The sequence below is a fragment of the Leptodactylus fuscus genome, chromosome 1 (assembly GCF_031893055.1).
Source record: "Leptodactylus fuscus isolate aLepFus1 chromosome 1, aLepFus1.hap2, whole genome shotgun sequence".
In the NCBI taxonomy this organism is placed as follows: Eukaryota; Metazoa; Chordata; class Amphibia; order Anura; family Leptodactylidae; genus Leptodactylus; species Leptodactylus fuscus.
Window position 1 is genome coordinate 270,894,271 of NC_134265.1, and position 25,493 is coordinate 270,919,763.

Below are 25,493 nucleotides of genomic sequence, written 5' to 3' on the forward strand. Positions count from 1 at the left end.
CACTTTATCTGTAATCATAAGGGACATGCATCAATATGGAGAGTAGGACCTCCCTTCTTCTTGCTAGCTGAGGTCCACTACAATAAGTGTCCTTACATACTATCTAGTAGTTATACATTAGCATCAAGTTCTCAGTCATTCCTAACATCAGTGACTGTATCAACATATACTGAACAATACAATATGAGAATATAACAACAACATGGCTGCAGCAATTAATCACTGTACCTGTAATCATAAGGGACATGCATCAATATGGAGAGTAGGACCTCCCTTCTTCTTGCTATCTGAGGTGCACTACACTAAGTGTCCCACCAGAAACACACCTCTGAGACACATGGTCCCACTCTAGTGTCAGGTTACAGGACCTGTAAACTGCTAGTCTGACACTAGGTAATATCCAAATTTTTGTGTGGTGCATCTTTCTGTATATATCTCACATTCTTCCCCACTAAATTAATGTCGTCCTCGACATTCCGCATTTCCACAATTATGTGGATTGTCTTAAGGTACTTTAGTAATTGAGAACAATCAATTGGTGGTGATATCTCCAATAGAGGTCAATGCCTCATTGTGACATATGTTCCTATAAAATGTCACAAGTGACTTCTAGGTCCGTTGCTAGCTAAGAGACCTAGAAGAGCCAATGTTAGCACTGGTTCTAAGTAGTATTGGACCACCACGCATAACAATGCTACTACAATATCTGAACCTCATTTTATGAGGTGGAGATTGGTCAGGTCTAATTTTTGCATTAAATACGACCATATGACCTTGTAACCTCACAGTTTCTATCGCTAAACAACTAGAAATATTGCCAAATAAACAAACTAATTGTAAACATAACAGTGCAATTGCTTTGAAGGTAAATAGTCTTTATATCCGCTCACAGTTCTCCGGAAAATATGCTGGTGGTAGGTACCATTCAGGTTGTTTCTCTTGGCCAATGGTTTTCACTACCTGTTTAGCATGAAAACTTCTTGGTACCCTATTTGGTTCTCCCATGGTATCATAAGTAAGTGTAACCGGCCTTCGCCTTTCTCTCGCAACAGAAGATCTTTTCAAAGTCTGTTGTTCTGAAATTTCTGTTTCTTCATCTGTTTCTGGGTCTGTTGATTCAGATTTCTCCATCCATACTTCTTCCTCTGGAGTTGTTGCAGATTCCTCTGATAACTTTTCTGACTCTGACAGTAGACCTTCAGGTGATGCCAAGATCTCTGATGAATTTTGTGGTTCAAATTCTGCTGCGTCAGGATTAAGTTTACTGCCTTGTGCTGTATAGTTATCTGTTATAGGTGAACTTAATGAACACATTTCATCTTCTTCATCAACACTATCAGTTTCATATCCTACATGCGATGTTGGTTTTGGTCGCTTTGCTTTGGAGGATCTCTCTTGGCCTAACAATTCAGCAGTCTGCTGTACATCTGGAAGATAGTCACAAGATAATAACAGATTACGGTGCAAAATCCTTGATCTGTTGCCACCTGACTCTGGTTTTACCTCATACACTGGACTGTTTTCGTGTTTTCTTCTCACGACAACATAAATCTTATCTTCCCAATAGGAGCGAAGTTTTCCTGGTCCTCCTTTCTCATGTAAGTTCTTCACTAGAACTCGACTTCCTGGAGTAAGTTCAGCACCATGACTTTTTTGATCATAGTATTCCTTGCTTTTACATGCTGACTTCTTTGCTGTTTCTGAAGCTATTTTATAAGCTTCTGCCATTCTCTTTTTCCAGACTGTAACATAATCTGCGTAAGTTTTGTATTTCTCTGATACTGGAGTGTCAAACATTATGTCAATTGGAAGTCTTGGTGAACGACCATACAATAGGTAGAAAGGTGAATACCCTGTTGCTTCACTTTTAGTACAATTGTAAGCATGGACAACTTTTGACAAAGAATTCTTCCAGTCTTGCTTTTCTTCCTCTGTAAGAGTTCTCAACATTGACAACAATGTACGATTAAAACGTTCAACCTGTCCATTACCCTCTGGGTGATATGGAGTTGTATGAGAATTCTGAATTCTGCAGTATTTCCCAAGTCTTGCAAATAACTGATTTTCAAATTCTCTTCCCAGATCATGGTGTAATTTTGTTGGAAAGCCAAACTTTAGAGCAAAATCATTAAATATCTTGTCTACTGCAGTCTTACCAGACTTGTTTGTGGTAGAATATGCCTGTGCAAACCTTGTAAAGTGATCCATTACAACAAGGATGTACTCATATCCTCCTTTGCATTTTTCCAGATGCAGAAAATCAATCGATACCATTTCAAAAGGATAGGTGGAGACAATGTTGTTCAATGGTGCTCTGGTTGGTTTATTGGGACGTTTGTCTTTTAGACACTTGCATTCTCTGGTGACATAATGCTCAATATCCTTCTGCATGTATGGCCAGAAAAAGCGTTCTCTAACAAGATTGACAGTTCTTTCTACTCCTAAGTGTCCCATTTGCTCATGGAGTTCTTTGAATACTGTCCTATGGTAGACTTTTGGCAGGACTAATTGTAAGTTATGGCTAGTCTTCCTATAAAGAATACCATCTGAATTGAGGTATAACTTAGACCATTCTCTGAATAAGGCAGTTACAGCTGGTGGTTCTGTTTGTCTCTCCTTCTTAGCCGGAAATCTGTTTTGATGTTTGTAGTGTAGCAGTCTCCCAATGATCTTGTCTTCTTCTTGTGCTTTTCTGATAGTTTCTTTTGGGAGCTGGTTAACGCTTGCTCTGAGGCTTTGTTCAGCTTCTCCAGCTGTACTTTCTACAGTTACAGGGCACCACCATGGCATATGTTCCTCCTCTTGTATCTGAACTGCTTGGACAGTGCTACCAATAGCTTCCATGCTGATTTCTTGGGAACATTCCTTCATATACTGGTCAGGATCTAGTGGCATTCTTGACAATCCCATCCTCGTCGCCATTTTTGTTGGACACCTAATGAACTAACACTGGTGTGGTTGGGGGGGGGGTTATATTCTTTATTCACTTTATCTGTAATCATAAGGGACATGCATCAATATGGAGAGTAGGACCTCCCTTCTTCTTGCTATCTGAGGTCCACTACAATAAGTGTCCTTACATACTATCTAGTAGTTATACATTAGCATCAAGTTCTCAGTCATTCCTAACATCAGTGACTGTATCAACATATACTGAACAATACAATATGAGAATATAACAACAACATGGCTGCAGCAATTAATCACTGTACCTGTAATCATAAGGGACATGCATCAATATGGAGAGTAGGACCTCCCTTCTTCTTGCTATCTGAGGTGCACTACAATAAGTGTCCCACCAGAAACACACCTCTGAGATACATGGTCCCACTCTAGTGTCAGATTACAGGACCTGTAAACTGCTAGTCTGACACTAGGTAATATCCAAATTTTTGTGTGGTGGATCTTTCTGTATATATCTCACATTTGCATTGTTATACATATACAGCCAATCAGCAGGTGCTATGTTACTGTCGGCAGGGGTGTAGGTATAGGGGGTGCAGAGATAGCAGTCACTACCAGGTCCTGGACCCTGAGGAGTCCCCAAAGGTTCCTTTGCCACATAAAATATACCCCTATTCTAAATAGTACAAGGTAAGCAGTGGCCTCAATGTATATTTTGCACTATATTGGCCTTGTAATAGCCTTTTCTAAGCCACAGTGAAGAGATATATCTACTACACTGCTCTTCACCTGCACTATGTACATACAGTATACTGCACTGGAATCTGCATGTACTGTCTTGCTCTTTATCTGTATTACATATACAATGCATGTAGTAATGTATCATACTGCATAATATATACTGTACTGTTGTCTACCTACATTTATCACACATACCGTATTGCTCTCAACTTGCACTCATGTCACGCACTGGAGGTGGACACCATGCTGTGGACAGGTGAGTATGTGTTTGTTTGTTTTTTTTACTTCTCACCTTTCCCGGGCTCCTGCAGAAATCTGTAATTCCTATACAACCCCTTTGAAGAACATTGCCTCAAAGAATTAGATACAGTATAACAGAAAGTGAATGAGGATAAAAGTATGGCATGAATCTCTGTAGAATAGCACACAGAAATAGATATTTTTGCAGACATTGAATACGTGTGCATGCTTACATAGGTTTTTACACTCCAATTATCATTCCTCTGTCAGATCATCATCTGTAGGTTTTTTATCTATTATCAACTTAGTAGATAATAATGTAGACAACTGGGAACTGAGAGTGTCTAATGCCTGGGTTACTTTGTATTATGTGTTATTAGATAATGTACCTGATTATGATCTTTTTCTAGTATTTCTGTTGAACCATACAGTGAACCCATTGGAGTTGTCTTGTGGTTGACCACACTTTTTAATCATGGCTAAGCATTACTGTGTCATCTTAAAAGCATCATTTATATTGGCTACATCTTGCTTTGGGACAGAGTTATTTTCCAGATATTATTGATGGATGCCAGGGGCAAAGACTGATGAGAAAGTCAATAACTCCAATGGCATAAGATGTCACCTTTACTGTCTGGATCATTGCTCGGTGGTGGAGCATAATATCCCTTTATCTTCATAAGGAAAATATCTAAAGAACAGCAGGCTGAGAATGTGTCAGTCCAAGAACTGTGGGCATCTCTGTGAGGCATTACTTCTTCTTCATGCTATGAAAACAAAGGATTTTTACAAAAATGGTTTCTTCCTATGTGTCACTTAAGCTCCATCAAACTAATAAATCTTCATTTTTCTTCCTTTTACTTGCAGTGGTTGAATCTTTTTTTCTAAACAGCAAGACCACTCAATATCTGGAAGTAGAGCTGTGCCCGTAAGTACATTTCTGCCTTTGTATAAAATCATTTTTAAGTGATGAAAACAATGACTTAAAGCCGACAGCACTGAACTGTGAATGCTATAGACATTTAGCAATGGAGCAGGTACAACATTGACTGTAAATGTACAGAGTTTCTATAAACTGTTAAGCTTTGACAGCCCTGACCCTTTGTCAATGTAAGTCAGAAAAAATGGCTCTATTTTACACTGTCAGTGAAACTCAGCCAAGAGGGAAGCATTTTGGATTAAGACATGTTTTAGTTGGCTGATGTACAAGCGAGCGTGAAGTCTTTAAATCTTGCTACCGAGAAAGACTCTGAATGACATATACACACTTCTTTATCCACACGCAGCAATGTCTTCAGCAGTCAACCGTTGTAAATGTTGATGTTTTAGGGAACAGGATAGAGAATATCAGTTAGACATTGTATCCTTGTTGTCCCCCCCTTTGTGGGTTCTCTGTTAGTCTAATCTATATAGTTGGCTACCATAGTTGATCGATTAACTCTCCTTTGTTGGGGGAGGGAGCTCAAGGCTCATGACCATTGTACACAAGTTCAGCATTGGTTCATCCTTCCTCATACAATGGCCACTGTTCGTGGCCATATCTCATGGCCTGCTCATAACTTTTAGTCAATATTGTTTTTAAGCTATTTTTGGTGGGGCAAAAAGGGACTTGGGCACCGGGTCTCTAAGCCAGACAATACATACAGTATCAAATCGGTATTAATATATAGTGTCCTAATAATTATATATAGAGCAGACCGATACATAAGGCCACAAAGCAACCAAGCAAATAGTGTTAAGAATTCTCAAGGTCTCAAGGGTAATTTTGAGGGGTTTTTTTTAGATTGTAATGCAACATGACTACAATGACTAGTGTGCAGAAACAAGCGTGGTAAAAACTTATGGCAATTTGTGACTCCACAGTTGTAAAGAAAACTACAACTTCCAACAGATTCTGAAGGACTGCAGTGGCCAAGGCATGCTGGGAGTTGTAATTCTCCAACAGATGGAAGGGAAAAGGAAAAATTTTAAAATTGATATACGTGCTTTATTTACAATACTTTTTTATGTGGAGGGAACTCACTATTTGAATGTCATCTCCATGAGCATAATCCTCCTGGTAGAACCCTCTGTGAACAAGGGCACTGGATGTGCTGCAGCAAGAAGCTGTTGCAGGAGGCTGAGGCCATGGTGACATTCCAGGCGTGGGGTTAATGGAGGAAGGGAATCAATACAGGAGTCACCTGAATAGTGCAGTGTTTAGAGGAAGGAGTGCCATGGTGTCGGTGCTCATGTGGAGGCTGCTAAATAAGACATAAGTGCATCTACTCACACATTAGTGCCCTACCGATCGCAGCTTCAGAACCACTGGTCTGGGGCTTTGAAGGGGTTCATGACGTATCTCTGGTGCGATAGAAGAGAATGGAGAACAAGCCATATAAGAACACTGGCACTTCACAGGGAGGATTCAGGAGAACTTTCTGTTGCTCATTCTCCTGATCACTGGATCTCCCAGCAGTCAGACCCCAGGGATTTGACAATTATTCCTGGATATAGGATAATAGTCTGTAGTGGCACAACCCTTTTAACATGAATATTTCTGGCAGTCTAACACAGTGAATGGATGAACATCAGAATCTCTGGTGGTTAATGGCAGAACAACTGGTGGCCATAAGAGGGTTTATATATATTACCGTTTGATCTAGAATAGTGCTAGAATAGTGAGGAGGTTAATTTAAGGATCCCTGGTAATTTAAGATGGTGACAGAGTTAATGTCAAAACCTCTAGTGGTTTAGAGAAGTATGGGGTTAATATTAGGGTAAGTGCACACAAGGATTTTTGATCGGGATTTTGAGGCCATATCCACCTCAATATCCTGACCAAAAAGACAGTTCCCATTGAGCCATTTTTTTCTGGCTCCTGGAAAAAGAAGCGAGATGCTCATTCTTCAGGTCATTTTGCCCCGCGATTCGGCCTGAAGACACTCCCTCCTCAGACTAATGAATGAATGGGCCTAGTCGGTAGGGAGTGTCTTCAGGCGGATGTCGTGAGGTGACTCCACTTGAAAGAATGAGCATCTGGCTTCTTTTTTTCCAGGAGCTTGAGCAAACAGCTCCCAGAAAAAAGAACTGACCAGCTCCCATTGAAATCAGTGGGAGCCGTCTTTTTGGTCAGGATTTCGAGGCGGATACAGCCTCAAAATCCTGACCAAAAAACCCCATGTGAACTTACCCTAAAGCTGGTTGTCTAGGCAGTAAATGGCTAAGGTAAGGATCCCTGGAAATCTAGGGCAGTGAAAGGGTTAATATAAGGATCCCTGGTGATCTAAGGCAGTTAAATGGCCTAGAGCAATGGAGAGCAGTGGGAGGGTTAATGCTGCATACCTGGAGTCCAGTGGTAAGGAGATGGACAAAGATGTTGTAAACCTATGGTAACTCAACTCTCCGTTCTTCAGCAATTACCTGCCCTTAAATGCCCTGCAATGAAATGCTCTGCTCAGTTATTGAGAGTCAGCATGTGGTAAGGGGAGCGTGTGGGCACACTGGACTAAGAGATCCAGTCACAACTATCTGTACAACTGGCTTTGTATTGTTCATCTCCTATAGCACTCTTTTTTTTACCGCTTAAGTGAACAAGTGGTATATGCCAATGTATGCCTTTACCATGGTATACGTCAGAGACTTCCTGATGAACACCTCAGAAGAAAGGCTTGAACAGTCTGCACAGATCTTTTCCTTCTTAGCAGAACATTTGCCTGTTTTGTTATTGCAAGCCATATTGAATACTAGAGTATATTACTGTGGCTATGATCTCCAAGGGTAATGTCATTTCCTCACGCTATAATTTCAATACTATGTTGGTAATTTTATACGTTTATACATTACCCACAAAACCTTTGTAAGCTTCTTTTCTTATTTTTGTTTGTTGCATCATTATTATGTATTATTATGTTCATTTCCTTTTATTGGGAGGCCTTGCTAGTAACAGAAGCCTATAGAGCAACGCTTTTTGTATACCTGGTCATGTCTTCTCCCTACTCCCTTATGTCTGATGCTACATCAGCCAGTCATGTTTATGAAGGAGGATTAAACGTAGAGAAAAATTCATGATTATATTCTTATGGAATACAGATGTGTCTACTCTAAGGCTCGGTTCACATCTGCGTTCGGGGATTCCGTTCCCATCTCCACATGAAAATGATATTTCAGGCGGAAACCACACAGACCCCATTATAGTCTATGGGGTCCATCGGTTTCTTAAGGTAACTGCTTTTTTATATGAATTAGGTTTTCATTCTAGGGGACGCCAAGCGGACTCCCCGAATGGAAATTTGTGCGCAGATATGAGCCGGGCATAACCTAAGTTCAAATTTGGCTTCAGATACAAGCAAATTGAATAGAATACCTCAACAAGCAAAACTCTTGACAGGCTGCAATTCATAATGTAACCCATGACTACACATATAAGATACAGCTTCATGAAAACCTGTTTGTTTGTCCAACATTGTGGGATATGATGAGCCAAAAGGAAAGGTAAGGGAGGACACATCTGTATTTCTCTTTACATATACAGTACATAAGCAACCATCATCATCTCTTCTATTAGCCAAATGGCAGACATTTGTCTGCTGTTTAGTCTATGAGAAGTGCAGATCTGTAGCTGCAGCATAGTACTGTCTTTACATAGGACTGCAATGCCACCAGCATTAATCTTTGTACTATATACTTTTTGCTATTGTCTTGATATAGAAAACACTTTATTTACTTTCCATATGTTTACATTGTAGGGGACTGAGTGTTAGTAATAAAATGACAGCTTCCCACACTGTGCTATGACCCCAGAGAACATTCTTGGTTTCTATGCGCTTTATTGTTAACACTCAGTCCATTCATATCAGTTTTCTAGTGCATGTGCAATGTGGGATACGTGGTATGAAAAGGTTGGCTTCTGTTCATTTATTTAGCAACAGCCTCTGGCAAATCTCCAGGCTAATATGCATAACAAAACCTAAAAGCATAAAAAGACATTTTAAGCCTCTGGAGACTTAGCTAAACATGTTTGGCAATCTGTCACTGGATGGTTATCACTTTTACCGACACCAAAACCGCATATTTACTTGTCTAAATAATGTCACGACCTAGCCACTTACAGTGTCGTCACATTTTCCAATATCAGGAATTGCCAATTTATTGTCATGTTCAGGATAAATGGCAATTTGGGCGAAAAGTGGTAAGATTCACACTATTATTGTATTTAATAATAACTGTAACCTGTTTTTTAATAACTAAGGAGGGTAAACCATGCACCCTTCCTGTCAAGACCAAGTCACATGAAAAACTGGATTGTTGGAAGTTACATACATGGCTGACAAAATGCCAAATTTCTGGGGCCACATGGTGGCTCAGTAGTTAGCACTGTTGCCTTGCAGCGCTGGAGTCCTGGGTTTGAATCCTGCCAAGAACAACATCTACAAGCAGTTTGTATGTTCTCCCCGTCTTTGTGTGGATTTCCTCCCATCCTCGAAAGACATACTGATAGGAATAAATGTACATTGTCAGCCACTATATGGGGCTCACAATCTGCATTTAAAAAAAAAAGAAAAAAAAAAAGCCAACTTTACTAGCCTTGTGGTCACTAGTCCTACAGAAAATATTAAGAAATAGGTGCAGCAGTCCTGTGTGCAACTTACAATGGATTGCTTCACCCGTATGTTTTACACAGGACTGCTGAAGTATGTAGAGGTATGTGCAGTAGGCCTCTGTAAAACATGGAGGGGTGAGTTCAGCAGCAGTAAATTGTAGAGGTACCTGTGAGTCTAAAATATGGAGCAGTGTAGCATAGCGAGCCCAACACTTTACTGAAAGGAGTAGCGCCACTTGCTGCACTATTTTGTATTGCATTTATGGCCTGCATCTGAAGCTTGTATATGGCTGCTTTTACAAGACATTATTTGGAGGCGATACTACTCAGTTTAGTTAGAATCCTGCAGAGTTTGCATTTTCACCATATGTAATAGCACAGAAGGCTGCACATATACCGAGTCATATGCATATTTTAACGCCTATGTAGGATGAATGCCACTATCTGTAAGCACATAGGTTAGGTGATTGAAATACTATGGTGTGAAAACTGCCTAAGGCTTTGGTCTCACAGGGTGATTTGTAAATTCATGGGAAAAATTTAGTTGAGAAAAGGCATTTTTTTTTGTAAAATTAAAGATGTATAAACAAAGATGGCAGCAACTGCTCACGACGACAGGTATTGAAGTCTTCTTTTGTTATTGGCGAAGATGCAGCTGTATTTAAGAATGTTTTACTTATAAAGAGCTCAATTTTTAACTGCATTTTTTACTTACATTTTCAAAGTTCAAAATTCTTTATGAAAACGCAGCCGGTGAGAGTACCCAGTGTAAACACAACCTTATGCTGAAAATGGTAATAATTTTTTTTTTTTTTGAGATATAGGGAATTTGGAGGCTAAGCCAAGACCCTGAATTTTTTGTCTTCAGTCATGAGAGAGAGAGGCAGAGGGATATGGAGAGGGAGAATCTGAATAAGTGCTATATGGGCTCTATCTTTGTTTCAGGACAAACAGGGCAACCCTCCTAATCTATACCCCACAGTAGAAACCAGTGGTGAACCTAGCCTCTCTGCTGCCTGAGATGGACGAACAAAAGACGCCCCCCCCCCCCCCAAGGGGTCTGAAAAGATCCCTGAGTATAATAATAGCAGTAGTGGGATCGCGGCCTGGGCCCGGGCCTGCTCACTGCTGCCCTCTGTGGCCTATAGTAGAAGGGGAAGCGGGGTGGCAGTGAGCAGGCCCGGGGAGGTAGACAAATAGGCCACTACCTGCTGGGGATACTCCAAAAGGTAGCGGCCTATTAGATAACAAAAAAAAAGGTATGTTACATACCAACCTCGCCGTTACTCCCGCTGCCGCCTCCTCTTCATCCGGCAAAAGATGTCTGCGTCTCAGCGCAGGAGGATCGATGACGCCACCTGCGCTGAGACGCACAGGTCTAAACCAGTGCAGGAGAAGGACGCTAGAGTTGTTTTCAGAGCGGTCCCTCTCTTGCGCTAGTTTAGGAAAAAAAAGGAACAAAAAAATAAATTGCCACGGCTGCCGCCCCCTCCGGAGTGCCGCCTGAGGCCGCCGCCTAAACTCGCCTCATTAGAGGTGCGGTGCTGGTAGGAACCTATAGAGACTTTATGAACTATGTGAACGAGTACTCATTTATTTTAATGAGCAGCAGTGTCAGATTTTATTGCCTAGCAGAAAAAGAAGCATTCTGCCTTGTCTTCAAGCGGATTCCATTAAGACAGTAATTCTTGTTATTTCGCCACCTTCTACATGTGTGTATGAGGAGTATCAGTATAATATTGCATATAATGAAATTTCTCATCATTTATGCCAGAAATATGGTGTAAATTACGCAGTACATTGTACATTTTCTCCAGACATACTGACCGGCACTGGGTTCGCCTCATACATGATGTGATTCATCATGTATGAAGTGCACGCCTCCACCAACTCAGGGGCTCATAAGACTAGCGTTAGTAAGGCCAGTCTTCATAAATCTGTGTTATTTTACATTGCCATAGATTTTATTAATGGATTATTAATGGATTTTGAGGTAGCTTTACAATATTATGTGACTCTTGTGGCTCTTAGTAATCTTACTGAGTTGACCAGTCCAACCATAAACTCTCAGAATGTTTATTCTTTGGCCGTTAGAAAGGCACATGATGTATATTGTAGTGCAGGTAAAGGTCTTATTGGTAGCTGTATATGTGAGTTATCCACTGTTTTCTAGTCTCCAGCTGTGTCATGTGATCAGAAATAAGACTCTGCAACTGTCAAAGCTTCTCATGTGTGGGCAAAAAGTCAGTTTATCCCTTCATTCCTATGAGAGCCTCAATGTGAGTCTCATAAGAAGGAATGGAGAATCAGACTTCCTGTCCGTCATACTGTGCCAGATGAAGAGTCTGACTGCTGGTCACATGACATATCCGTGGACAGAAAAAGTGGATAACTTACATATACAGTCTCTATTAGAAGATTACCTTCACTACAATATACATCATTATTATCATGAGAAAAAAAAATAATTTTTTTGGGAACCACCATCTGATTCTACACAGTCCAGTCACATTAATGTGACCACCTGTCAAAATCCAGAATAACCATCTTTCGCAGAGCGGACCGCTGCGAGAAGTGCAGGAAGAGAGGGGATGTTGTGATGATGTTCACTGGGATGTTGAGCCATGCCGACTCCAGTGCCGTGGCCAGCTGCGCTAGGTTACGTGGTTGAGCATCCATGGCGCGAACAACCTGATCGAGGTGGTCCCACAGATTCTCCATTAGGTTCAAGTCCGGGGAATTTGCTGGCCAAGGGAGTACGGTAAACTCATCCTGGTGCTCCTCAAACCACGCACGTACACTGCGCGCTTTATGGAACGTTGCATTGTCCTGCTGGTAGATGCCATCATCCTGAGGAAAAACATTTCGCATATAGGGGTGAACATGGTCTGCAAGGATAGATGTATACTTGTGTTGATCCATCGTGCCTTCCACAATGATGAGTGCACCCAGATGGCTGATGTCACGTGCCTTCTGTGATTGGTTATTTAACGTTGACGTCAAAAGTAGGCGGTGGTCACATTAATATGACTAGACTGTGTAGTTGTATAGTTGAAGTAGTTGGTAAAGTTGTAGTGATCAGAAACCTGTGCATGGCATCCTATTGCAGCACACACTGATATTAACATTTGAATATATGGAATATATAAGAGATGGAAAACTACAATAGTATGGGAAATGTAAAATTGTAACAAAATAAACATAACATAGCTTCTCACTGATTTTACTAAGGGATGGTGGTCACCAATAAACATGGAATAACTGTATTTCCAGTATAAAATGTGTCACACAAAATATATAATCTCTGCACAGGTAAACTAGACATAAACATCAATGTGGACAAAGTTACCTTCTAAGTATGTCTAACAGCACTAAAATGATATTGTAACAATTCATCAAGCCACTAAAGAGCAATGTCTGCAATGAATCTTAGTCAAGGATGAATTATTTATCTGGGATGTCTGTTTAATGGTCAGTTTACCTTGCAGAAAAGTCAACAGTGTCTTATAGTAATAAAGGGACAGTCTGCAAACTTATTACACTGCATTATACCTAGTGCAGGGCCTTAGTGGCGGTGATACTGGGATTCTCTCATTGGAGTTCTTTAATATGTGACACTGGGATTCTCTCCCTGGAATTCAATATGTGAGCCATGTGTCACCCATTTACACCCTGCACTGACTCTGGAACATTGTTCTTAATTCCTCCAATACACGAAGAGAGAAAATTAGCCACAATGATTGTTTAGCTATACTATACAGTATATGTCAGTCAATCACATTATGGGGTCTGTAAGACTGTAACTCTAGTAACTGAAGTACAGCTACAGTCCTTTTACTCTGGTAAATAGCAATGTACTAAGTTCATGGATTACATTGATGTTATCCTCTGACACATAACTCTGGGCTCTGTGCCATTTTTGTGCTGATAACTTATCTACAAGATAGGTCATCTGATATCCAGACCCCACACAATGATCACCAGCCAGCCTCCGGTACTAGACAATATATAGCAGGCAGAGCTGGGAGCAGAAGGTGCCATTTGTTGTATAATGGCAGCACTGGAGTACTGCAGCTCTGCTCCCATTCACCTGAATAGCAAAAGAGCAGTAGTACTCTGGAATGGCTGCTATACAGTGGATGGAGCCTTCTGCTTCTGACTTTGTCCACTGCATATAATCTGTTGCTGGAACTAGGTCAGTATGGCTGATCAATGCAGGATCTGGAAGTCAACCTCACTGATCTAATACTACTCACCTATCCTGTGGATAGTTCAGGATTATCAAAAACATCACACAGCCCATAAAACCCATTTAAAGGGTGACATTCACTTAAATGTTTTATAAATCAATAGTTCAAGTAAATATATATAAGAAACTTTGTAATATATCTGATCAGAGGAAAATTCTTCTATTTCCTGCTGTTGGCTCCTCTCCTGACTGCTAAACCTCTTAATTCACTGCCAGATCTATCTTCACTGAAGCTGACTTAGAGCTCACTCATAGAGCAGGCTACATGGAAGTTTATGGAGAAGGAAGGGAAAGGAGACCATGGAGAGAGAAACATGCACACATACCAGCTACCTTGTAGGTTTTAGCTGGATTGAGTAGTATAGCTGTGAATAAAGCTCTGGTGAGGTACAGATGTAGCAGAGTTAACCTGAGTTTCTGCAATTAGTGAAGTTGCTGTATTGTGATATCTCATAATAGAAAAGAACAAAAACCAATGAAAAAAATTATTTCAAAAAGTTTTTTCAATTACTTTTCATTGATGTTTGTTGTCTTTGGTCATGATCCCTCATGCAGCAGCAATTTAACCAATTACAGAAGTTTGGGCTAAGGACTGGTTCACATTTGCATTTGGTATTCTGTTCGGGGAGCGAACATGGGGAGTCTGCACGCAACATGCAGACAAAAGTACTTCATGAATTACTTTCATCCCCACATGACTTGTGCAGACACTGCACGGAAAACACATGGACCCCATTATAGTCTATGGGGTCTGTGTGCTTTCATTGCTCACCGCTCACCACTCACATTCGGTATTTCATTTGAGGGGTCTCATTCAGGGTCGGACTGGCCCATCGGGGGACCAGGGAATCCCCTGGTGGGCTCCGAGCCTTCACTATTAGTCCTCATTATGGGGGCCTCCACTGCCTTTCTTTAATACGCAGTGGAGGTTCGGTAAGGCCTCTACCCAGGACCGGTGTCAGCACCCAGCAAGTGCCAGGGCCCCAACCTCCTGAGGGGACCTACTGGGCTGCCGGGTGCTGACTGTGTGAGGTGCTGAGGGAAAGAGACTCCGTGCTGCAAGAGGAAGCTCTTGGGCTTAAGGACCTGTGATGACGTTATGTGTGGTCGGAGCTACACGGGATCGTACAGAACAGTCTGATGTTACATAGGAAGATGAATCTGCCAGCAGCAATGCATTGTGTTTTTTTTTCCCACAGGGCTTTTCACTATCTTCTTCCATTACACCTATAGGGAAACCACTGGTGTTTTCGTAGGTATAATTGATAAGCTGCAATTTCCAAAACCCCAATGATTTTAAAATTGCAGTATGTTCATTGCACATATTTTTCCACAATGTGTGGATGGGATTTGCTAGAATCCCATTCACTTTGCAGGAACTGTAAAATGTTGGCTTTTCCCATGGTGTTTTTGCCATGTGAGGCCCCATCCCCACTTTGTGGTAAAATAAGATACACGCTGTAATATCCAAAACAGTCTCAGTTTTAGACATTGCAGCATACGTATGGAAATTCTGGCAGTTTAGATATAATTGAAGCAGAAAGTACGCAGAGGAAAGCTCTGCAAACTTTCTGTGCCAAGGACTGAAGGAAAAAACGTGATGCGTCATGGTCGCGGTTTTCCCGCAGCGCTTTTTTGCTGCAGGATGCCATGTGGGGACTTAAGCTAAAGGAGTTTTCCAGCTCATTTATATTGATGATCTATCCTCAGAATAAATCATCAATAAGAGATAAATGACCCACTGATCAGTTGTATGAAGAGGCTATGGTGCCTGTTTATATCTTACGTTGTATGTTTATAGTGATCATGAGATGTAATTACAGTCTTGTCACATAGACGTGTATAGGACCAGGCCGCTATGATGTATGACACTATGTAAACAGAGAAGGGGTCACGGCGCTTACACAGGTACCACGGTTCACTCAAACAGCTGATTCTTCCCTCATTCTGACTCCAATTGAAAACAATTAGTGCAGGACGCTATGACTGCCACAGAGGTGTAAAAATTAAGAAAAAAAACAAACAAACAAACAAAAAAAACATACTCACCTGTTCTCAGCACCATGTTGTCCTCTGCCTCTGTCTCTTCAGTCTCATGGCAACACCTCATTTCTGGAAATACTGTACTCAATTCGTCTTTGCGGTCACATGATGTGCAGAACTCTCAGCAAGAAGGTGCCAGCATGAGACTGAATGGACACCGGCGGCGGAGAGCGGGGTGCCGAGGACAGGCGAGTACGCTTTTTTATTTTAAACCTCCGACCCGTCACCCGTCACATTTGCTCCAATTCCTGGACAACATCTTTAAAGGATTTATCCATGTTTCTAATATTTATGTGCCTGTCCTTAGGATAAGCCATCAATATTACATTTGCGGGAGTCTGACAGCCAGGACCTCTGCAGATGAGTTTTTTCATTACAGTGCGGCTACATGTAATGGCGACAATTCTAGGAGCCACGCTGCTCTCTTGCCATACAGGATGTAGCAGTGGGTTTAGGTAGTGCAGTGGGACATATCGTATGGCAGGTGAGCAGCATGGCTCCTGATATGTTATTAGCTTTAGCCGCCCTGTCTCGTTACAGCTCATCTACAGGGGTCCTGGCGTGGGCCCCTAAAAACAATTCCACTGGTGGGCCCTAGACACCCCAGTCCGACCCTGGTCCCATTGCAGACTCCCCGAACTAAATACCGAATGCAGATGTGAACAAGATCTTGCTCTGCTACATTTGTGTGTGTGTATATATATATACAGTCCTATGAAAAAGTTTGGGCACCCCTATTAATCTTAATCATTTTTAGTTCTAAATATTTTGGTGTTTGCAACAGCCATTTCAGTTTGATATATCTAATAACTGATGGACACAGTAATATTTCAGGATTGAAATGAGGTTTATTGTACTAACAGAAAATGCGCAATATGCATTAAACCAAAATTTGACCGGTGCAAAAATATGGGCACCTCAACAGAAAAGTGACATTAATATTTAGTACATCCTCCTTTTGCAAAGATAACAGCCTCTAGTCGCTTCCTGTAGCTTTTAATCAGTTCCTGGATCCTGGATGAAGGTATTTTGGACCATTTCTTTCTACAAAACAATTCAAGTTCAGTTAAGTTTGATGGTCGCCGAACATGGACAGCCCGCTCTCAAATGAACTGAAAACAAAGATTGTTCAACATAGTTGTTCAGGGGAAGGATACAAAAAGTTGTCTCAGAGATTTAACCTGTCAGTTTCCACTGTGAGGAACATAGTAAGGAAATGGAAGACCACAGGGACAGTTCTTGTTAAGCCCAGAAGTGGCAGGCCAAGAAAAATATCAGAAAGGCAGAGAAGAAGAATGGTGAGAACAGTCAAGGACAATCCACAGACCACCTCCAAAGAGCTGCAGCATCATCTTGCTGCAGATGGTGTCACTGGGCATCGGTAACAATACAGCGCACTTTGCACAAGGAGAAGCTGTATGGGAGAGTGATGAGAAAGAAGCCGTTTTTGCACGTACGCCACAAATAGAGTTGCCTGAGGTATGCAAAAGCACATTTGGAGAAGCCAACTTCATTTTGGAAACAAAGATTGAGTTGTTTGGTTATAAAAAAAGGCGTTATGCATGGCGTCCAAAAAGAAACAGCATTCCAAGAAAAACACTTGCTACCCACTGTAAAATTTGGTGGAGGTTCCATCATGCTTTGGGGCTGTGTGGCCAATGCCGGCACCGGGAATCTTGTTAAAGTTGAGGGTCGCATGGATTCCACTCAGTATCAGCAGATTCTTGAGAATAATGTTCAAGAATCAGTGACGAAGTTGAAGTTACGCCGGGGATGGATATTTCAGCAAGACAATGATCCAAAACACTGCTCCAAATCAACTCAAGCATTCATGCAGAGGAACAATTACAATGTTCTGGAATGGCCATCCCAGTCCCCAGACCTGAATATCATTGAACATCTGTGGGATGATTTGAAGCGGGCTGTCCATGCTCGGCGACCATCTAACTTAACTGAACTTGAATTGTTTGTCCAAAATACCTTTATCCAGGATCCAGGAACTGATTAAAAGCTACAGGAAGCGACTAGAGGCTGTTATCTTTGCAAAAGGAGGATCTACTAAATATTAATGTCACTTTTCTGTTGAGGTGCCCATACTTTTGCACCGGTCAAATTTTGGTTTAATGCATATTGCACATTTTCTGTTAGTACAATAAACCTCATTTCAATCCTGAAATATTACTGTGTCCATCAGTTATTAGATATATCAAACTGAAATGGCTGTTGCAAATACCAAAATATTTAGAACTAAAAATGATTAAGATTAATAGGGGTGCCCAAACTTTTTCATAGGACTGTATATATATATATATATATATATATATATATATATATATATATATATATATATATGTCACCCTGCTATCCATTCATTCCTAATTCCTCCGCGCCCCCCTATGTCGCTCTCTGTAAATTGTTGCTTGTCTTCACTGAAAATAATTTGAGCAGTGAATTAAGCAGTGTAGCAGGCAGGTGAGTAGCTGGGTAGGGGTGTTAGAAACACTTTCCTCTAAGATATATTGCAAAATTTTTACAAGGTCACCTAAACTATTAATGTACTAAAAAATGGAAATGACCAGTACTTTTTACATTGCTGGTGAGACCTTTTTTTTTCTATGTATGAGATTGACCATAGATTGGAAACCTGTATTGCCAAGGTAATGTCAAATACACTGTATCATCAATGATGGATGCTACTAGAATATCAATGGAATAGGACAATATGGACATCCAAAATGTGACGCAAATAAATGATTTCTATGATCTTCTATCTGAAATCTATGAATGGAACATGTTTTTCACTAATGGCTGCCACTTCCTGGGTACTCGCTGAATGACTTTAGGTTGGAGTGTTCTTTTGTAATTTTAAGATATGCATTAAAGGCAGTGGCATTCAAGTCAATTTCCATTCAATACAAAGAACATTTCAGGTTATTTTTAATCTTTTATTCACTGTTGCACTTTTATGTTTCTGTAGGCACGGGCAGCATCTGGTTCTACTACTCTCTGGAGTTGGAAATGCTTTTAAAGTGAGTACGATAATGCAGAACCATGCAACTATTTGCAATGATTACAGATGAAAAAAACATCTCAGAAGGAATCATGTTTAGTAAACAAAGGCGTGCATTGGCACTGACATTTCAACCTGGCATTATCACACTGTGAATGTCATAGGAGAGTCTGATTCATAATCGCTTATGAATTACCAGTTCCCTAAAACTGGAATCTGCCATCTCCGAATAAGAGTTGCTTAGAGGGAAGTAATTCAAAGGGACGTTGGCACCGTGCACTGCTCCTTCATGGGGTGAAACAATGATCAGCCACATTCACTTTTAACACCTCCTTGCCACTGGCAAAAAAACATGAGATGTATCCAGGTCACACATATTTATAACTAGAAAGCTCATATGCAATTCATAGAGCAGTCACTGTTAGGTATATGGGAGATGAGCTTTAAATATATTATTTCCCACTAATAGAAAGGGAAGATACACCTGATAAACTAGTTATATTATGTAGATAAGTCATTACCATAATGAACTTTTTTATGGGTGATATCTTACAAAATAGATAAAAAATAAAACATTTCTTATATATCTCTTATTGCAATTTTGTTTCTAAATTACTTATGCTATGTATAAATAATAAATAAATTATATACTGTATATATATATATATATATATATATATATACAGTATATAATTTATTTATTATTTATACATAGCATAAGTAATATATATATATATATATATATATATATATATATATATATATATATATACATAGATGTGTACAGTGCTGTGCAAACGTTGTAGATAGGTGGGGAAAAGGTAAAAATGCGATAAAAAAATGGAAGTGTCTATAATTTGTTTTTGTCAATTAACAAAATAAAAATGTCCAAAAAGGCAATGTGTTGCTAGAAAATGGCCTTTTTTTTTTTTTTTTTTTTTTTTTTTTCAACAAGTTGTATGTTAAACATCATTTCAAAGAATTTTTGGTGAAGTTTTTAAAATTTTTTCATGTTATTATGTATAATTAAAAAAAATCCTAAAGATCCTGCAGCTCTGATTTTGAGCACCAGGGAAAATAATATGCTGAAACTGTAAGGGAATTGCAATAGGAGCAATTCCCCAGTAGCTGCTTGTGAACCCTGGGGGAAGGGGCACAATAGACAGTGAGCCCTAAGCTAACTTCCCCCTACTGTCCCTACTTGCTTGCCGGTCCTATCCTAAGGAATAGGCGGCAACTGGTTGATGAGCCCTTCCTTTATAAGTGACAACACAGAATGAAGACAACAACAAAGGGAGGTCAGCTAGCCAAGGGTCCAGTAACAATCAAGCAACACAGTACAGAATCAAAATCCAAGAGAATGGTTAAAGGGTAAGTCAGAGGTCAGAGGTCAGTAATACAATAGCAGCAGACAGAGGAGCTTAGGAGGGAACAAGGTCTACGGACAGAATCTCAATAGTCAGCAACTCAGTGTGGGCTGATCTCCAGTATATAGGAAGCCCAAGACCCACCCTGGGCTTGATTCGAAAACAGTCTGTCAATCACACAGGCAAGGCTAGAATTAACCATATGATGAGCAGAGGGAAGCAAGGTGTAGGAGATGGGTGTGGTGGAAATTCAATTACAGAGCTAGAGCAGTGTTCACACAACGCAACGAAAAACACTAAGCAAAGAACCAAACTGGATACGCCTTCTGCACCGCAGTGTGCGAGCGGAGGGTGGCGTAGAGACCCGAACAGGCAGAGACATTACAGAAACTTCCTATTTTCTGTATATTTACTTTCAGCAACCCTCTTACCTGACCACGGCTATCCTGTATATGAAGATAAAACACAAAATACACCAGTCACAATAGAGGATTTTACAACTTATCCACTACACCCTCTCTGTACAATGCCTCTGCCCAGGTCACAGAGCATGAATAGAAAACTGCCCCGTTGTGTCTATGGACCATAGTCCATCTATAGAAAACAGGAAGTCACAGAATGCTTTTTGTTTAGTGGCAAAAGTAGGAATTGAAAGACTTTTAGGATTTTTTACATATAGATATTAATTTGGAAAAACAAACACAAACCACCAAAAATTCTTAAAAACAAGTGATTTAAAGTATGTAATTTCCTGGCTACACATTCCCATTAATGAATGAACAAAAGAGTAATCTAAATCACATCAGTATTTGGTGTGACCACCCATTGCCATATCGAAATAGCATCTATTCATCTAGGTACACTTGCATACAGTTTTTGAAGGCACTCGGCACAGAGGTTGTTGCAGACATCTTGCAGAGCTAACCACAGATCTTCTGTAGATGTAAACTTGTTCAGATCCTTCTGTCTCTTCATGTAATCCCATACAGACTGGTGATGTTGAGATTAGGGCTCTGGGGGGGCTATATCAACACTTCTTGTTTTGATGGTTAATGGTGGTGAAGCCTGAAAGAAAGATACATCTATCTATCTATCTATCTATCTATCTATCTATCTATCTATCTATCTATCTATCTATCTATCTATCTATCTATCTATCTATATGTTAAATATGTACATTAGTATGTGTATATAATGCAGGGATCGAACAGTGACAACCAATGGATATTTTTTTATAAATTCAAGTGAATGCTGTAAATTTAGGCAGGACATTCCATACTTCAGCTTTTGCTACTACATTTGCTATTTATAATCACAATTATTATAAATTATCTAAATTCAAGAAATCTTTCATGCGTGTGATATAAGTTCTAATAGTTATTTTCCTCCTATATTATAGCAGTCTTTTTCTGCTTGCATTGGATGTACTTTACACCATAGTCAATATTACACAGTTGCTATCCCTCTTGGACTTGAAAAATAGATAAGGATGTCTGAACAGTTAATGTATACAAATGGCTCACCGAGAGCCTTTTAAATGACTGCTAAGCCCAAAATTGCAGTTGTTTCAGATAAAAGAGCCAAAAGTTACACTCACAAATAGTTTCAGTATGTAGAAGATTCTGGAGCTCATCCAACCAAATCCAGCTTGATCAAACAGTCTTTTGATCACATAAAACAGGACTCATACTGTGCGATAGTTGGTCAGTTCTGTTGAAAGATATCAAACTGGGAGATCAGAATTGCAGGAACAATGCTGGGTAGACACTTGTTTTTACAGATCAGCACTGTCACAGCATTTAAAGGGGAATAAGACATGTTAGAAGATAAACTCAGTGGGCCTTAATGATCTAGGATCCACACCTGTTGCCAGAATACAAGGGCTCGGTGAGGCACCCATTCTCCTTGATGCTTGCCAGAGCCATCCATTACTTTTGACAAGATGTTGCATTGAAGATGGCATTGGTGGGACTCCATCGCCTATCGCGCTGTAGAGTGTGAGCGGGGAGGAACGCCCCCTCCCTCTGTTCACACAGCTCGTCCATAGAAGAGTATTAGCAGGAGAGGGAGGGGGCGTTCCTCCCCAGTCTTAGAGCACAGCGCGATAGGCGCTGCTGGGCAGAAGGGTGTCCCTGGCTAAGTGTCAGAAACGCCCTTCTGACTGTAAAACCCTACGGTACCGGGACCGATAGCGCTTTACACCGGGCACAGATCGGGAAAGCCGTATATAAAACTGCATGTGCCCGATCTGATGAAAGGTCCTCTTTAAAAGGGTCTTCCTGGATAAGTAGTTGATGAATTATCCTTAGTTGAATTATTCGGACCCCTGGCTGATCATCTGTTTGAAGAGACTGCAGTATTAAACAGCTTATTTGCAGGTAACTTGGGTGTCAGACCCCAATAGATCTACAATTGACAACCTAGTCTAAGCATATGTCATCAATTAACAGTCCTGGAAAACTCATTTTATGTTTATAAACATTGCAGACTCTGTCTGAGAATTTACGTGGTAAATAAGAAGTTATAGTATCAATGTTAACAGGGTTTTCCAATCTCAGTGTTTCAGCAGGCTGCCTGCAGTCTCTTCTTCTCATTTCCTGTATTTCTCCCCCCTCCTCTTGCTGAAAGGGCCTGAGAAGTAACACAGTACTTATACAGATCAGATAATATGCACATTCTTGTAGAGAACAAAACAATAGCAAAAATTTACAATGATATGCTAACCTTTTCTGACTTGTAGAAGGCATTAATTTTGATTCCTACGGTATGTCTTCTTACAGATTTCATATCAGACAATTCCCTATCTATAAACTGCTGTAATGCAGCAGACACCTTCCTCTGCAATGAAGACCAGGCAAGCTACCTTATCTAAGTCACCCCCTTGGCCTTGTCCCAGATGAATTAGAGGGACATAAGAGAAGATACCATAATTATTTCCTGTACAATATTTCTACATATCTGATTTGTGTTTGTTTATGGTCTACTATATATATGCTAACATACATGCAGACTTTTAAGATTTTAGAAAAAATACTGGTGAGAAGAGCATTTAGCAAAAAGTAGAGGCCAGAGGAGCCAAAATCCTGACCTACTGTAGATCTGCCACTTTCAGAGTAAGGATATCCTAACATTCGACTCATTTTAAAGGGAGAACCAGAGCTATAAAATTTTAGGAGTAATATGGAGATCTGAATACCGCATCTTATCCTGCTCGGTCAGTGAGCACAGAGAATCGATAGATAATGTATATGACTTACATTTCTGTGAGTTTTATCAATGTTTCTAAATAGATCTAAACATATGTGATTTACTTTGATTTTTTTTATATTAAAGCATGTTTTTATACAAGTACAAAATGGAATATCAGCGTCTCCACTCTCCAGAGAGTTTCTACTTTCAAAAGTATCTGGTTTTAAGGGTGTTTGATGAATCTTTCATTGAATAATATATTATTCAAGTCAGAAGTGTGAAAAATGTCTCGGCTACCATACAGTAGGTGTTATATTATTTGTCACCTTCGGCAGAGAAAGGGTTGCAATGATTTTAACCATTAGAGTCATAGAAATAATTGTCCTAGAGCCTCAGTTAAGGTCCAGTAAGTTGGACATCTATGACACTTCTTATGTAGAACAAAGAATTACATACCCATGCATTGGCCAAAATTGTGTATTCAGCAAGTAGGGGATAAAGAACAATGGGATATTGTAACCAGCACCCTGCATATCAACCCAGAACCTCAGATGGACAGGTTAAGGTCACCAAAATTGGTGCAACAAAATTGCCTTATCCTCCTTTGTCCATTAATCACAAGGCTTGCCTCCCATCTCATAGATTTCTGCAATGTCTCTGAGGTCAAGCAGTTGTAGTCATTATTCACACGTCCGCACCAGTGAACTATGCTTTTCACAGCATCCCAACACTTCTCATTTGCAGATAGTGTACTGTCCATGATTGATCTGCTTCTCCCATCTGTGAAAAGCAAACAGCACTTGGGACATCCCCAATGCTGCAAGAGAACTCTTTCCAGCGCTGCCTCCATCTTCGTCAGCAATGGCTTCTACATCTTCTGGCGCGTGGTGGGTCAAAATTCAACACTTGCGCAAGTCGGATCTGGCCGCGGGAAGAGCTGACTTCACATGCGGGCGGCCATTTTTTGTGGCCTCTTACACGAGCAGGCGCAGTACGCTCCTGTAGTTCTATGGAGTACAGAGCATACTGTGCCTGCTCGCGTAAGCAGCCACAAAAAAATGGCCGCCCACATGTGAAGTCAGCTCTGCCCGCGGCCCTCAGGCAGAGCTGACTTGCACATGCATTGAATTTTGACCCACCGTGTGCTGGAAGAAGAAGATGAAGAGGCCATGTATCACATCCGTGATACATTAGCATCACTGACTAAAAGAGGTCCGCATATGTGGAATAAGGCCTTGCAGTGGCAGTCTTTACTTGACATTAAGCTATTTGCTCTTTGCCTTGTAGAAATGGTCTATGGCACCTCAATAGAGGGTTTGCAACACCAAGCATTCTCTTAGAAGTCACCAGTATCCACATATTTATTACCCAATGTCTCCCATTTACTGGGCTCCAGTGGTTTATTGCCCCATTTTCTGGTGCTCAAACACCATGTGTTCAGTGTGTTTGCCTCAGACCTTGCTATCCATTTATCTGTGCACTCTTGTGTCACCATTATCTCCCCACCGGGATATGTATGTAGGTTGTAGAGCTATTTTCTACTCTCATACACATCACCTCCATGTTGGCCTTTTTTCATTACAATTAGCACCTTATATTGCTTTAATGCAGTGTTAGCCGCTATAACTGTTTCGCACATCAACCTAATATCTACTAATGCAGTTTTTTTTTAAATACGGTAAGTATAAGTGTTTTGTCAATGTGTAAATAGCTATCCCTAAGAAGCCCTCTTATTTCTTCATCTTCATACAGTGCTATAAGATGCTGCTTCTTTTCAAACATTTACAATTATGAATTCTGTTTTGTGATCGGTATACAGTATATATGAATACATCCGGGTTTATAGGATGCCTCCCTATTAGAGATGAGCGAGTACTCTTCGGATCAGCCGATCCAAACAGCACGCACGCATTGAAATGAATGGAAGCACCTGGTACTTCTGCTTTGACGCCGGCTGCTTAACCCCCCGCGTGCCGGCTACATCCATTCATTTCAATGTGTGCGTGCTGTTCGGATCAGCTGATCCGAACAGTACTCGCTCATCTCTACTCCCTATTCATCACAAGATCTCGTAAACAGTTTTTTTTTTTTTGCCAATGATAGCTCAGCTTTCATTTTACCGTAGCAGACCCCTCATATTATTCCTTGCCAGTTGAGTGGTACTTTTTG

General features: G+C 40.5%; 1 protein-coding gene across 1 annotated transcript in view; it reads left to right on the top strand.

The window, feature by feature from the left end:
• LOC142218676 (UPF0462 protein C4orf33 homolog) overlaps nucleotides 1-25,493 on the top strand; it is a 112,678-nt gene that overhangs the window by 27,605 nt on the left and 59,580 nt on the right. The window contains exons 4-5 of the mRNA XM_075287551.1: nucleotides 4,753-4,813; nucleotides 18,736-18,787. Of these exons, the coding sequence (XP_075143652.1) occupies nucleotides 4,753-4,813; nucleotides 18,736-18,787 (113 nt within the window). The remainder of the gene's footprint in view (nucleotides 1-4,752; nucleotides 4,814-18,735; nucleotides 18,788-25,493) is intronic.